This window comes from Piliocolobus tephrosceles, chromosome 2 (genome assembly GCF_002776525.5).
Source record: "Piliocolobus tephrosceles isolate RC106 chromosome 2, ASM277652v3, whole genome shotgun sequence".
Lineage (NCBI taxonomy): Eukaryota > Metazoa > Chordata > Mammalia > Primates > Cercopithecidae > Piliocolobus > Piliocolobus tephrosceles.
Genome location: NC_045435.1, coordinates 121654817 through 121672199, shown reverse-complemented (window position 1 = coordinate 121672199; position 17383 = coordinate 121654817). Strand labels below are relative to the sequence as shown.

The following is a 17383-nucleotide window of genomic DNA, read 5'->3' as shown; positions in this document are numbered from 1 at the left end:
AAATGTGGTACATATATACCACGGAATACTATGCAGTCATAAAAAGTTATGAGATAATGTCCTTTGCAGAGACATGGATGAAGCTGGAAGCCACCATCATCAGCAAACTAACACAACTAACACAGGAACAGAAAACCAAACACAGCCTGTTCTCACTCACAAGTGGGAGCTGAACAATGAGAACACATGGACACAGGGAGGGGAGCAATACACACTGGGGCCAGTCGGGGGTGGAGATTGAGGAGAGGGAGAGCATCAGGTCATACAGCTAATGGATGCGAGGCTTAAAACCTAGATGATGAGTTGATAGGCTCAACAAGCCACCATGGCACACATATACCTATGTAACAAAACTGCACGTTCTACACATGTATCCCAGAACTTACAGTATATAAAAAAATAAAGAAAATTCTGCAAAAGACCAAATGGCTTAGTATGCATAAAACAGTTAAAAGCTGGCAGATTATCAATTTTTATGTGGTATGAAAAATAATAAAGTTTTTATTTTCTAAAAATAATTGCCTAATGGATGAGTGGTAAACACACACAGAAAATGTGAATTTCTATGCTACAATGTGCATAATTAAATGTAGCAACTCATATTGTTGACCTGAATATTCCTTGGAAAAAGGATAGTACTTTATACCTAGGCTAGTAGTTTTAGTATAAATTTTCAAAGCATATTAATAGGACATAAATTTAATAAAAGGTTAGATGCTCTACATATAAGTATGAATACATTACATATATATATTCACCTAGATACATATGACCTATTAATCTGTTATATTTTTATTCTTCAGTTTTCTATGCCCAATTTTAAATCAACAATAATATCCTTTTTAACCAACTCAGTAATATGAGTGATTTCACTGCTTTAAAATTATTTCAAATGTCACCAAGTCTTGTTGTGATTGTAAAACAGAGACAACTTGCTTTGTGTGTGGGTTTTGGGGCGATAGAAAAGATGGGAATCAGTTTTTTGTTTAATGTCTCACAGGGTAAAGAGAAGGAAGAGTCATGGAAGGCAATTTGTGAAATAGTAAATTTATAAACATATTGGCATAACTTTTTCAGTTCACTTCTTTGTGATCTTTGTTTTGCATGTATTGTCTCATTTGAAAAAAAAATTGTTTTCTCTCCTGTGAAAATAATAATGATAAGTTTGTGTGTGTGTGTGTGTGGTTGTTGTGTTTTGTCTAGCCAAAAAGGACACTGAGTAAATTTTCACCAGAGCCAAGTCTATTTAATAAAGTCTAAGGAATTAGAAAATATTTTAGTCCATTCACACTAGCATAATAAAACATCATACACTGGGTAGCTTATGTACAACAGAAATTTGTTTTTCACAGTTGAGGAGGCTTTCCAGCAGATTAGACTTCCATCTAAGATCAAGCAACAGTAGACTGGTGTCTGATGAGAACCTGCTTTCTGGTTCATAGGTGGCAGTCTCATTGCTATGTTCTCACATGGAGGAATGGGGGAGTTCTCTCAGGATTTTTTTTTTCTTTTTTAGAACATTAATCCCTTTTGAATGGGCTTTGTCTCCATGAACTCATCACCTCTCTAAGGATTTGCCTTCCAATACCAGCACCTTAGTGATTAGGATGTCAACATATGAATTTTAGGGGGACACAAACATTCAGACGCTAGCAGAAGAGAATGCAGAGGTGAATTAACCTACAATTGCTAGTGGAAGTGAAGATAGAAGAGATTATACTGATATTTAATTATGTTTGCCATCATAATTAAGACACAACAACAACATTCTTCATGTATTTGAGCGTTCACTGAAAATCTCTTCTGTCTCCATCACATTATTATTTTTCTGTTTTTGATCAGTTATTAAACTTGTCACGGAATGCATACTTCTTTATGCAATGAATTTCAATCATTAATTGTTCTGTTGTAATTTTGAGTATAGGGTAAGATCATAGAGTGAACCGTATAAACTCAGGCTAGGCTTTGTGAAGACTTCATGTAATTTAAAGTGAAACAGTTAATTTAACTTGATTACTAAGTTATTTAAAGCCACTTGTTTATTTGTTTTGTTTTGCTTTTAATGAGGAATTTATAATTCAGGCATATTAAGACAATAAGCTAGTATCATTATTTTCTCAAAATCACCTTTGCACTCCCTCATCTTTGACTGACAATCTTGCTGATTAGCAAATAGTAGTAAATGACTCTCAAAGTAACCAGTCCAAAGGGTATTTTGGCCCTTAAATTTACACGTGGTTTTTAGTGTTGGAAAGCATGATTTATTCAAAGGTCAAAGGAGGAATTATTGGATCTAACGTTTTTTCTTCATTGGGAAAAAACGAAGGACTTTTGTTCTTTAAATAAATTTACCCCTCCACTTTTAGTGAAGAAATATTATTATCCTTGACAATGGGTCATTTTTTTACTTCCTTTTCTTTTTTCAAATAGGTATGAGATTGTAATATTGAATAGTTATATTCTTGTGTAAATTTGAATTTGTAACATTTGAAATAAATATTGTGAATTTTATTTCTTGAGGTGCATGCAACAACAGCATAGCCGTGTGCTGAAGTATGGTCTGAAAGTAAGCGTTAGAATTTGTGTATTTAAACAAGTCTGAAGAATCATTTTATTTGAGAACATTTATTGCTCAAATGTAAACTACTGCTGAGGTGGTACTTACAAAGCTTATTGGGCTTCCATCTTGAGTAACGCAAACATTTTTCCTTTTAAGAAAGCCAGCTAGTAGTTATTATTTGAAATTTTTCTTTACGTATAGAGTTGCTTTAAAAAAAAAATCCAAAAACTTTAGCCCAGGTCATCTGAATAACCCATTCTCAAAACATTAAAGATTAAAATATTTGAAGTTTTGTGACTTGAAAAATGTAAGGTATGGTAAGAACATGGGCCCTTAATCTTTTTAATCTGTCCACACTATTTATTTATAAAACATAAATCCTTCTAACTTCAAACTGACTTTGTTCAAATGTAACATTTTTATTACTAATGAATACATGTTACAATAATCGTATCATGCATTTACTTTAAAATTATAAAATATATCTAATATGAAAACCTTATTATGGGAGAATTAATTAGAAAAAATGGTATAATACAAAATTATATTTTCAAGCCACACTGAACACAACCTTATGCATGGTCCTAGACCACAGCTAGATAAGTATTTCCATAGAGCTCAGTGTTACACAAGCTAGGAATTTGTTCAACATTATATGGGAAATAGCGGCAGCTGGCCAAAAACTTTGGAGTTTGTTTATTTAATCTGCTTTCTGACAGGTAAGTACTTGGAAACAGAAATTTGTGAAGGATAGTTTTTAAAAATGCTGACATTCAAATTTTAATGTATCATCACATAAATTGCAATAGATCACATGTGATTCAACCAGAACGGCTCAGCTTGGCTTATAATAAATAAGTCACTTAAAATAACCCACTCATTTTATCTCAAATTATAACCCTCTCATATAAAAATATTTTAAATAAAGATTAAGAATATGTAGTATGTGATACGGTAAATCACAGTATCTCTTTGGGTCTCTTGGCAGATTAATGAGTTACCTCATCGTTATTTACACCCGGAGGACACAAGGACGGCACTGTTGCTCTGCCAAGAGAAGCAGAATCCCATCTCTAGTTATATATTATGTCACAGAACATTTGGTAATACGCAGAGCACTGGTATATCAGAAACATTTCCCAAGCAGATGGAGTACATTATTATAATTTTGGTGAGTAATGTCTGATAATCCAAAGGCATATGAAACAATCAAACACAGCTCTGAGATGCCCATATTTGCTGAAACTAGCCCCTAACTTATCTAAACAAGAAATGGAAAACATCTACTGTATTATGATACCTAACATATAGCCTGAAAATTACAGAGCATCATGATGAACAGAATAGCAAACTCTGAAGGACCTGACAGGCAATATGTCTGATGGCTGAAAATTACTTTTAGAAAGTACACTTAAGGAACCACATGGATTATAAACAGCAGACATTTTAAAAATTAGACAGTGCGTTGGATATATGTCATATTTGTCAGAGAAGATCAAACTAAGGTGACACATGTTTGATCACTCAAGTGGATTGAATATTTTCTTAATAATGAATATTGAGATAATAAATGAACAAATTTTGATAGTATTTCCTTACGTATTTCTCATCAATCACTTTCTGAAGACTAGTTAACTAAATATTTGTTTAAAATATGTAATATTATATAATATTATATTTTGTAATGTGTGTGTGTGCACTCTTAGATAAATATTTCCAAGTTCAGAATATTTAGAAATTTTTTATTGTGTTTTTAAATATGTAAACTTTGGAGTTTTTTTCTCCCTTTAAATCAAGGTTCTATTATTTATCAATAAATTTGTTTTTACCAATTTTTGCATACTTTTTTTTAGTTCTATACATTATGATTAATATATTTATTTCTTTGCTCATTAATTAATTCCATAAAGATTTTCTGAATAACAAGTAGGGTTCTATTTTAGTTTCCTTTTTCTATTTCATATTTCCACGGGGTGAAATTTATATTTTAGTTTTCTTTATTTAACTACTAAAGTACTGCTTATATAGTAAGAGTTCAAAACATATCTAAACTTGATAGAAGAAAGTCTTAAAAATAATGTATTAATTAAATCAAGTTATTTTAAAGTCAAAGATACATACAGTAACTCCATCATCATGCCTTGGAGAGTATACTTCATCCCTTTTTTACATAAACCATCATCTTTTAAATAACCAAACACTAAAACACACACACCTGTCATTTCCAAGACTTTTGGAAAAAATGATTTCCAGAATCGGCATTGCTGAGCACGTAGTTTAGTCAATATTCTTGATGACTCTGTATTCAAGGTTAGATATTTTTGTTCAGTGCTTGTGAAGACAGGCCATCTTGTGCTATTATTATGAGTCCCATTTGGATTCCTAAATAATAAAATAGAGACATTATAGTAAAACTGAAATCATTGTTAGATTAAAAAGAATATTGTTTTCTAACAATGTTCACAAGAGCTTTAAAGAGTTTAAGACAGAAAACGTGTGGATATATATTGATGATATGAAACGTAAGTGAACTGGGCTTAGTGGTTTTAGAACTGAGAACCACTATGTTATTTAAAATTGTAAGAATTAAAATTTAAAGTTGAATTTTTTTATATGCATTTCTGCTTAACATATTGGAAGAAAAAATTTGTTATTTCAATAAAATATATCTTCATTCACAGTTAAATGTGCTCAAAGGGTGGTGCTACTTTTGTTTCATTCTCTTCCCTTATCTTAGACCCAATCATTTCACAATAAGGAATCATATCACTTTATACATCTTTTATATCTATTTCATTCTATATACTCTTATTAATACTTCCTGAGTTTAATACCAAGTTTAATTACAAATCTTATTATGTAATAATCTCATTACTCCAGAAAACTTCTTTCAGTCCCACATTTAAGTTTATCTAACATCTCCTAGATCTGTTTACCAATTAAAAATCTTTCAATAATTCTTCAGTGGTTTCATATTAAGGTTAATGAACATGGTATCACCCATATTTCCAAGTTTATTTTCAGATATTCTTTTTATAAACCCAGCCAATAGGAATTAGGTAGAGTTCCCCAGTAAATCCCTCCTTTTTTCATTTCTTCTCTTTGCTCCAGCTGTTACTTCTGTTCGGAATTCTTTTATTTTCCAATTTTATGTGTCTAAACTCATTCAAAACTTTTATATTATCTTTTCATGATATTTTCCATATTTATAGTTGTGATTTGAAAATGGATAATTGTCGACTTTATCTCTTCAATAGCTATAGTGTTGAGCTCATTGATACCTTTATAGCACTCAATAATATATTAATGCCAAAGTCACACAAGTAGGAACTCAGAATTTTTTTTAAAGTGGCTCTACACAGTCACTACATCTGTAGATTTCCTTATAACATATCTTTGTTATTAGTATGAGTTAGACACGGATCTAGGCTCTAGAAATATAAATATGAAACACAAAGTTTTCCTCGAGGAATTTATAAGCATGAAAACCCAGGGAAACAAAGAACTACAACATAAGACAGCATAAACCAAGTCTAAAAAAAGGGCCACAAATTGTTCAGAAGAGGGAACAGTTATTACATGCTTGAAAGGAAATTACCTTATGGAATGGGAATCTGACTGAAAGAGAGGAAATAAGGAACTGAACTGGAAAGGAAAACTGGGAAAGCTAGAAAAAGGGATAGAATTAACATAGACATTAATGATTAATCTACTTCTTCGTTCAAATAATGATGAAAAAGCTAGTTTTGTTTATTTCTAGGATAGAAGGAGACACCATTGAATTTATGTACTTAGCATATTAGTGTTATCACATTAAGGTCTAACAGCCCTGGAAAATTGTTTAGAATCGAACTTGTAGGCATTTACTACTCTCGAGGAACTTTTGACTAAATGGCTAGTGTGAGCATAATATTTTAGAAATATTGATCTCAAGGTATTTAGAATAATCAAGAAACTATAAAGTTTCTCAGCCTTCTCTAACATAAACAAAAGATTAAAGTGACAAAGATAAGTAATTCATTCCTTGCTCTTATTCAACCTTATGCAAAATCATATACAAAAAACTTTAGTTGAACTTTTCTAAAAGTTCAACACAAAAAATCCTTCATCATTCAGATATCTTCTGTATATTATTAATAGATAGAAATTTTGGAGTAGTATGAGCAGATCTAAGTTTGTCTTGCTTTGTTTTGTTTAGCCAAAGTCTCTAAGTCCAGTAGAATTTGGAAGGAGAAATAAAAGTATGGTTATCAAGAGGCAGATTTTTGCCATCAAGAACTTATATTGAATATGCACCATATATTCCTATTTTATCACAGATGCAGACATGTTCAACCATGAATTCAGGAGCTTTAGAGACAAAGTTTCTTGATGTACTAGTTCATTTTGTGGAGGAATGGGATATTTTAATAAGAATTATTAATAATCAGAGCTATTCAAGTTAAACCAATATCATAGCAGGGTTGAAACCTCCTGCTTTAGGGTATTATTTGAGAGAGGTCAAGAAGAAAATTTCTCTAGATCACAGATGGCACACTTGTCTAGGTAAATTATGTAGTCTTTTTTCTTTCTTTTAAAGCTGTAGAAACTAACAAGTATAGCTGCTGGAGGTTGGATATTAAACCAGGAGAACCAATGGTCTGATTCAGTACAGCAATTCTTATGTTCCTAAATTGCCCACTTTTCTTCTAATTCTGCTCTAATTTAATTATGGCACCATTTTAGCTGCACATTCATTTCTGTCCTCTGTGAATGGCGACTTAAACAGAGCTGACTTGTACTTGAGTTCAAGAGCAAAGCACTGCCGGTGCTCATTTAATAAACTTTGTCCTATGAAATAACTCATGACATACCAAATTGTAATTTAGAGATAATAACATTCCTTTGCCTGTAGATGTGGATACAGTTTTCAAAAGATTGAAATAACTGTTGAAGTGATGAAGTATTTTATTCTATAATTTGAAGAAATCTCCATGACTCACAAAGAAAAAAAAAAAAAAAAAAAAAAAAAACAAAGTAGCAAGAGAGACAATTCTGTCTGTATCAATTAAACACTTTGTGAAATACAACATATTTCCACTATACACGATTCCAAAGCATTACATTTTTAAATCTCAAAATCATAAGATCAGTTTAAGCATCTTGACTTTGCTGTTTCTCAAAGAAGTTTTTGTTCTTGTCACAAAATAAAGACTTCAAAAAGTAATAATTAAAATTTTCCATGAAGTTGTATATGCTCTATTTTTATCAGTATCAGCTTCTTTTTCTACCTTGTAGTATACCAAAATGCTCTATAGATCACCCATTAGAATTTTCTTCATATATAGGTTTGAAAGGTTTTAAGACACAGCTAATTTAACAACAAAAAAAGCAGAGAGTATCTTTCTTTAACATCTGTGTTACAGAAAATTACTTGCTTGCCATTGATATTTGAGCACACAGTTGATAACTCATTTTATGAACAGATTAAAGAAAAAGACATCAATTGATTCAGGATGCCCTGATATGAAGAAAAATTCTGCATCTAGCTTCAAAAATAAAGTTTTCTTGGAATTATAGAATCCTAGAATTGCCTACCCAAGCCTAAAATGAGAATTAAAATTATCCTTAAGAATTCAGAGACAGTTATTTCTACGTAAGCTATAGTAGTTTTTGAGAGAATGTATTTTAATTAGCTTTAAAATCTAGTAAAATGAAGCTATAGTTAATAGTTATATATTAAAAGTTATATATTAAAAGTTTAGATGAAATATTTCACTGTCATAAGAGGTTTGAAGAACATATATTGAAAAAGTTTTAAAACGTTAAAATATTTATGGATTCCATTCCATGTCACTTAAATGAAATTCTATTTTAATATAAGGAATAGAAGGGCTATAAGAAGACCTAAATTTAGAAAACAGATTCATTCATTCGTTCAACCAATATTTATAAAGTGTGTACTAGGTCAGGTAGTATTTGAGTGATAAGAGATTCAACAAATACAAAATAGAAATTCGTTTATCTTGCCATGTTTATTTGATGAGAAAGACAAGAAATAAGATCAATAAAGAAATGATGTAATATGTCAGATGATACCAGGTGCTAGTGATAATAAAATGAGGAATGGGGATAAATAGAAATGGCAGGTAAGTATCAGTGTGTGTGTGGCAGGGGGATGGTGAGGGAGTCCATAATAAAACATCTGATTGTTGTCTGTCTCTTGTTCTTGCAATGTAATCTCTAAACACTTGGACTATTGTGTTATACATGATAGCTTATGCTAACATGATGCCTTATGGTGAGTATATAATAACTTAGGCTCATGAAATGACTCATGGTGGGGATGGCCACACTGATCATCTTAGGGTAGAAACTAGCCCTGCCAGAAATACCGTCCATGTTATTAGAGGGATGAGACTTTTAGCTATGTGATATCATCCTGACCTCCACGGAGGGGAAGGAGCTGAAGACTGATTTTAACCATGTGAGCAATGATTCATTCCATCTTGCCTATACATAATAATAAAATCCCAATAAAAAAATAGAGATACAAAGCTCAGGTGAGCTTCTTAGATTGGCAATACTCCATAGATACATAAGCACAATAGATGTCATGAAGATAATAGATCTCTGAGAACAGAGAAGTTTTGCATTTGGAACATTCTAAGTCGAAGATGCTCTACGTGTCTCATCCTCAGCTAGTTCTAATTTATATATTTTTGTTATAAGAAAGCTGTAATTGTAATTACAGGGCTTTCCTGAGTTCTGAGAATAGCTCTTGTGAGTTCTAAAATCTGAGGGAGTCCAAAGGGACTCCATATTGGTAAACAGCTAGTCTGAAGTGAATGTAGTCATGCGGACCCTAAACTTCTGACTGGTGTGAGAAATCTTGGACCAATTTCGCAGACTGGAAGATTAAACTTGACTTTCTGTAGCTCTGGGTAAGGGAGCTTTGTAATATTTAATAGAAAATGAAGTGACGACTTGAGGAGAAAAGGGATGAGCCAAACAGTTGTTTGGGGAAATAGTATTTCAGCAGAAGGGATGGAAAACAATGATCACGAGAAAAACGTTCGCTTAGAGTTTTCCAAGGAAAGCAGGGGGACAGTGTGACTAGAATAGAGGCAGCAAGGGAATGAGTGTAGGAGGTGAGGTTGGAGAGGGGACAGTAAGGTCACATTACTTAGTGCCATGTATGTCTTCAAAAGTATTTTGCGTCTACTCAGAGTAAGAGAGGGAGGAATTGGAAGGTTTGCACAAAGAAAGAACAAGATTGACCAGGCATGGTGGCTGACGCCTGTCATCTTAGCACTTTGGAAGGCCGAGGCGGGTAGGTCACGAGGTCAGGAGTTCAATACCACCCTGGCCAACATGGTGAAACCACATTTTTAATGAAAATACAAAAATTAGCCAGGAACGGTGGCGGGCCCCTATAATCCCAGCTACTCAGGAGGCTGAGGCAGGAGAATGGCTTGAACCCAGGAGGTGGAGGCTGCAGTGAGCTAAGATCACGCCATGGCACTGCAGACTGGGTGACAGAACAAGACTCCATCTTGGGGGTTGGGGAAAAAAGGAAACCATAAGATCTCATTTACATTGTTTAAAAGATCATCTGTCTATAGTGTTGGGAATAAACTACAGATGGTTCAAGAAGACCAATTAGGAGGCTACTAAAATAATTTATGTGAGAGTTGATGGTTACTTGAACTAGAGTAGTAGTGGCAGAAATTGAAAGAATTAGATCTTACATATATTTTGTAGCTAGAGTTGTTACTAGGCCGATAGATTAAAGAGGAAAGGAGCAGGCAAGGTTGACTCCAAAGTTTCTGGCCTGAGAAACTGGAAGAATGAATGTAGTTGACATTGCTGAGATAGGAAAGACTGCAAGAAGAGCATGTTTGGAGTGTAATATCAAGAGTTCACGGCTGGGCATGGTGGCTCATGCCTGTAATCCCAGCACTTTGGGAGGCCAAGGCAGGCAGATCACTTGAGGTCAGGAGTTCAAGACCAGCGTGACCCACATGGTGAAACCCCGTCTCTATATGTGTGTCTGTGTGTTTGTCTGTGTATTCTGTAACTCGAATATTAGAAATACCCAAAGTAACTGAACAAATATCATTTATATAAAATTTTATTTTATATTATAAGATACAAATGAGCTTCAGAAAAAATCAATCGTATCTATTTATTCATGCCCAGTGCCTATGATAAACCTAGGAAAGTATGCATTGAAAAAATGCGTTTGCAATGAGAAGTGAGTAGCTTTCGGAACTTTGGATGTATGTTGGATCAATTCACTATCAGTTCTAAAACAAAACTTTTCACTTTATTAAAAAAGAGAAATTCACCTTTTCTCATGTGTTAAGTTAAAGTAAAATATCTTGTAAATATTAATCTTCTAAAACTCACATTGACTAAAAACTCACACTGGTTCTTCAGGTGCGGTGAGATAGCACAACATTTGACTTCAGCTTGCTTCATCTGCTAATGAGGCATCATTTTATAGAAGAGTATCTCTTAAGCCTGTTCACAAACTAAAATCTAACTCAGAGTTTTCAAGGCCCACTTATATTCTCCATCTTGACTTTCTATGGTTTGTTAAGAAGGTCTTTATAACTGTATTTTTGTTTTCTGGAAGATGTAATAAAGGCAGAAAAAGTTGCTAAAGCAATGTGAACTGTATAATACAGCTATGGATAGAGACTGTAAGATTATTTGCAATTTAGATTATATTTAATGCAAATATCTAAATCTACTTCACTTTTATTAGTTGCTTCCTCCCATCTCCAGATATTTCTATTGCTAACGGTAGAAATGAGAAAAATGATTACTGAAAAACAATTTCCTAGATTCATTATAGTTTGTTCAGTTTTTTTTTTCTTTGTTAAATAATAAGATTTGTTATTTTCAGGCAGGAATCAAGGTACCCAGAGGGATAGGATTATAATAACATACCTTAGAAATTTGCAAAAATTCAGAAATTAACTAAGGATGATTTCTTGTATCTAAATATACTGTGCTATAAGAGTCCATGGTCAAGTGGCTTATTAAACTTTTACTGTTTCATCATTCCTAACTTGTGGATTGGAATACATTCTCAGCTTCACGGAGAATTTGGATATAGGTTTTTTTTGTTTGTTTGTTTGTTTTAGTTTTTTTGAGACAGAGTCTCGCTCTGTCGCCCAGGCTGGTGTGCAGTGGCCTGATCTCGGCTCGCTGCAAGCTCCGCCTCCCAGGAGCATACCCTTCTCCTGCCTCAGCCTCCTGAGTACCTGGGACTACAGGCGCCCGCCACCGCGCCCAGCTAATTTTTTGTATTTTTAGTAGAGACGGGGTTTCACTGTGGTCTCGATCTCCTCACTTGCGATCTGCCCGCCTCGGCCTCCCAAAGTGCTGAGATTACAGGTGTGAGCCACCGCGCCCGGCCTGGATATAGGTTTTTATGAGAAAAAAGAAGGGAAGAGAAAGGGAGAGGAGAGAAGGAGAGAAGAACCCTACAGGAAATATATAATTTGTATGATCCTGTACACAAATTTGATCAAAGGCAAAATATTTCAATGTGCTAAACTTTCTAGGAAATAAAAAAAGAAAACATTTTTTATTCAGCTCTAATAAAGAGGAACATATTACACTTCAGTTAAATAAATACTAGGAAGATGACATATCAGTTGCACATAATTTTCAAACTTTAAGAAAAATTAACAGCTGTAGTTCACGCAAAAATATGGGATGAGGCTTCATCACTAGAAATAAGCAAAGACCAATTATGATATAATATAGCTTGGCATGTGTTATCAAAGTGGATGCCTCATAAGTAAGAAAGAAACATTTTGTTTTAGGGGGAAATAAAAACATATAAACAAAAATGCAAAACTGAACCCTGCATATAAGGTGAGACTTCTTGAGTGATTTCTGGTATCAGGAGTCCTACCTTACTCTAATCATTTGTTTTATTACTAGGTCCTAATGAAGAGTCTTGTTCATGTTGTCAATCAGTATTGTTAAGCTCTGTTCTGTTCAGGAAATAAAATGGAGTAAAAAACGCCTTAAGCACACAGAAATATGTTTATCTTTTTAATCCAAATCAAAATCTTCATGTAGATTTAATTTTAATCCAAATCAAAATTTTCACTGTTGCTGAGATGTACTGTGTTTTTTTAATCCTAAATTTCTAACTGGGAATCAAGTGCCCACTTAAAGCACATTTTTATATATTATGAGAACATTTTAATCTTAATAAGTATTTAAAAGAGGCTTGTGTACTTAACCCACTCTCCTAAATACTTCACTGAAGTAGTTGGATAGAGTCATGAAAACAAATTGATTCCTAGTGCACAGTTCTCTTCTAGTAATTTCTTTGTATTGCACATCTTCAGTTATTCATCAGCTGAAATGTCAAAGAGTTGCCAGACAAAGGATCTCTAAGATCTTTAGTACACTGTTGGTATGATGGATGAACAAAGCTTTCATGGTCTGGAAGATCATTCTGTCTTCTTTCCTCTGCATTGTTTGGATATAAAGGTTTGCATAATTAGCTGGTGAATTAAACAGGGATACTAGGCAATGTTTAGCCTCCTCCAACTCCAGAAAATGAATTGGGCTGAATACTAAACGGTATTAAAGAAAATTAGACATTTTTTCTTTTCCTTCCTTCCTTCCTCCCTCCCTCTCCTTCCTTCCTTCCTTCCTTCCTTCCTTCCTTCCTTCCTTCCTTCCTTTCTTCCTTCCTTCTTCCCTTCCTCTCTCCCTCCCTCCCTCCAGTCTCTCCTTTCTTCCTTCACTCCTTCCTTTATTCTTCCATTTTTCCATTTATTCATTAGCTAAGCAAGTACATCCAGATGTCTTCCCTAATTTCTAAATATGAAGATGCATTATGTTTGTACCCATTTTCATTTTCTAGTGACAGCAAAGCAACTGTTATCATTTGAATGTGATCATATGAATCCCAGAGGAGTGACAACCTAATGATCTGTAGAGAGCTCAAATGTACTTTCAAATAATGGCACTAGAACACTTATTTTAATAAGGGGGCAGACTTTGCATTAATTATAGATAAGAAAATAATCTCAAACTTGAAACAAATTGGCTTCTTTTTTGAGTCTTCCAAATTCTATCAGTTTTGCTCTTATTCACTTCTGTTTGCGTTAGTCTGTGCCACAAAATTGATGGCAGCAAGCCCACAGTTTCAGGAATGAGCGTAGGAATTGCCAAAAAAATGTCCTGGAAACTTAGTTTTGTAGTAGCACATACAAATCTTAAAATAGCTTGATTTTTAAATGAATACTTAAATATTAGAAAAGACCTGGGAAATAATACTCCAGGAAAATTATACAAAAACTTAATTGTGATGTTTTTCTTTAATGGGTAGTTTCAGCATATCAAATAAATATTCTTGAATTCAAAGTTATTGACTTTATATCACTATTCACTGGAGGTCCCTATATTTGGCTAATCACCTCCATTAGACTTTAAGGCTCCATAATAGCAGACAAAATGTCTGTTTTGTTGACTCTTGTAGCCTTGCATAGAGTCAATGTTTGATAAAAGGCTGTTTGGTAAAGGTTTTATCTAAGTAAGTAAGCCATTAGACTAATTGCATCAGAATGAACTTTTAAAGTGATTAGAATTATACTGCATACACTTGAAACTACAGTGTATCCTTTCAAACGAAAAAACAAACTCTGTGTGTGTGTGTGTGTGTGTTTTCTCTTCTAAACAACTGGTGTGGATGTTGGCTAAGATATTTTGAGGTTGTTTGAGATCTATTTCAGAGGTATATGAGTAAATTTAAGAAGAATATACTTTAGGCCGGGCGCGGTGGCTCAAGCCTGTAATCCCAGCACTTTGGGAGGCCAAGGCGGGCGGATCATGAGGTCAGGAGATCGAGACCATCCTGGCTAACATGGTGAAACCCCGTCTCTACTAAAAAATACAAAAATCTAGCCGGGCTAGGTGGCAGGCGCCTGTAGTCCCAGCTACTCCGGAGGCTGAGGCAGGAGAATGGTGTAAACCCGGGAGACGGAGCTTGCAATGAGCCGAGATCCGGCCACTGCACTCCAGCCTGGGTGACAGAGCGAGACTCCGTCTCAAAAAAATAAAATATATATATATATATACTTGAAAAACATTTATTAGAAATTTTGTATCTATTAGACACTGAACTAAGCACTTTTTATGCAAAAACTCAGTTAACATTAACTATGATTATTTGAAAGAGGCAATTTTATTATTCACATTATATAGATAAGGAAGCTGAGATTGTCCAATGTCACACAACTTGAATGGCTGAGGTAGGTGAATTTTCAAATCTCAAAGCCTACAATGTCAAAAACATAAATCTGATGTTTTCATGGTTTCAACTAAGTACCTCAACATTAATATTAAAAAAAAAAAATTACTGTTTCCCAATAAAAAGCAATTTTGCTGAGTGTTGTTGTGTATGCTTGTAATCCTAGCTAATTGGGAGGCTGGACTGAGTTAGAAAGATTGCTTGAGTCCTAGGGTTCTAGATCTGCCTGGGCAACATAATGAGCTCCCCATCCCAACAAAAAAGAAAGCAGTCTTCTCATGCAGATTTTGTAAAACAAAACAAACAAACAAAAAACTAGAGTATATAGTGGCATACAGAGATACAAACAGAATATAAAAAAAAATTCATCTTCTATGATAGAATTACAAATAATACCGTTTTTAGGATAATATCTGTGGCTGTGGGTGACTATCTCGCCTCCTTATTTCTTTACTACTTATTCAAAACACATACTTATATCATCTTACTTGGTAAACTTTGATAAATAAAACTTTTTTCAACTTTTAAGTTGAAATATTTTTTTTCTATTTTATTTGAAAACTTTACGAAAATCCTATCCAATTTTCAAAATATTTTCTCTGTATTTAGCATTGTGTTTCCTTCCAAATGGCACAGATCTCATCTTGGAATAATGAGAATATAATTGCCTTACATATTCTTCCTGCTTTAGAAAAACTGTATGTTATTTTAGTTGAAGTTCCTTTTATGAACCTACACTCCTGCCTAGTAGTGAATTTAGGTTAAAAACTTTAAGGTGTTGAACCTACTGTCATTTTATGTATAATACGCACAGTGTCTAATGTGCAAAGAGGGGATTTTAGGTAATATAATGAATTTAGTGAAGCTAAAATTTTAAATATATCTATGTGTATTTAATTTTATTTGTAGATCTACATAAATGATGTATATAGGGAAAGTAAGATGTAACAACCCAATGTGCCACATTAAGGTCCACAGCAATGACACTATTTATGGAGGAAGCTGTCAGCACAACAAATAAACATTATAAGTCAGTTTGTTTGTTTGTTTATTTATTTATTTATTTATTTATTTATTTATTTTATTTTATTTTTTGAGACGGAGTCTCGCTCTGTCGCCCAGGCTGGAGTGCAGTGGCCGGATCTCAGCTCACTGCAAGCTCCGCCTCCTGGGTTTACGCCATTCTCCTGCCTCAGCCTCCCGAGTAGCTGGGACTATAGGCGCCCGCCGCCTAGCCCGGCTAGTTTTTTGTACTTTTAGTAGAAACGGGGTTTCACCCTGTTAGGCAGGATGATCTCATCTCCTGACCTCGTGATCCGCCCGCCTTGGCCTCCCAAAGTGCTGGGATTACAGGCTTGAGCCACCGCGCCTGGCCGGTAAGTTAGTTTTATTACCATAAACATACATACAGACTCGAGCCTAAATCATGCTTAATGAATTTTTCAAAGTGAGCATTGAACATTGAATTTGTAATAATTAAAATGGTGATACACACAAAATAATCTTATTTCATTTTAATAAAACATTTCAGATACTTAGCTAATTGGTGAAAACCTTTAACCAAAATAATTTCAAATCTATATTAATATTAGAAAGGTAACAAAGATATGTGTGCTACCTACCATATAAAATGTCATGTTATTTTTCCATAATTCTTTTTTCCCAATTATTTTACTAATCGTTAGTAAGTTAAAAATGTCCCATCCATATTTTCTACTATTTGAAAGTGTTACAATGTCTCATTTAGCCTTCAATTATTTCTCATGGAAGTACTTTATTTTATTAGCATGCAATCAGAAATATTTTATAATCAAAGATTTCTATTCTTAAATTATTTCAGGTAGCACTTTTCTGGGTATTCTTTTCTCCAAACTTTTTTTCTGTTACTTGAATTTTTTTGTAATCAAAAATAATATTAGGCCATTTAAAAGAATTTAAAGTTATCTTGAAGTAATATTGTCTAATCTTCCATTCAGTGTTTTATTCTCTCTAGAATATCTGCACAAAGCTATTCTAACTTCTGTTTTTTCACTTTTAATAATGGAATATGTGTCACAATCTGAACAAAGTCATTCCAATCCCTGATAACTTTATTCATTACTAAATCTAGTTGGAAAAACAGACCTGCATTCAGGCCCTACTAGAATTCCAGGCCCTGGGGCTATTTTTATTTTTTTTCTCAAAGAGAACTGTGTCAAATATAATACTAAGCTAAACAATATCTCCATAAATTTTACCCAGGGATTCTCTGTTTTTCCTGTAGAATAAATTTCAATTCTCCCTATGACATACTTTTAGTTGTACTTGACGCCCGATGTATTCACTATTGCTACTCTCTCTCCGTATATATAGACCTCTTAAGATAACCTCTTTATTGTGAAAAAATTAGATTACTCTTTTCTGGAGAAATAGCATATGAGGGCCAGTATTCTGTTGATTTTTTAAAAATCCACAATAAAAAAACTGAACTGACTTTTTTTCAGGAAGCTGTTTGTTATTCAATAATTAAATTTTATTTCCTGACATGTGCCAGGAATGTGGGCAATGGATAT

General features: G+C 33.6%; 1 protein-coding gene across 1 annotated transcript in view; it reads right to left on the bottom strand.

Annotated features, from left to right (window-relative positions):
- Positions 1-17383, bottom strand: part of BCHE (butyrylcholinesterase) — a 63670-nt gene that overhangs the window by 8406 nt on the left and 37881 nt on the right. Inside the window, exon 3 of the mRNA XM_023213510.1 lies at positions 4776-4942. Within this exon, the coding sequence (XP_023069278.1) occupies positions 4776-4942 (167 nt within the window). The remainder of the gene's footprint in view (positions 1-4775; positions 4943-17383) is intronic.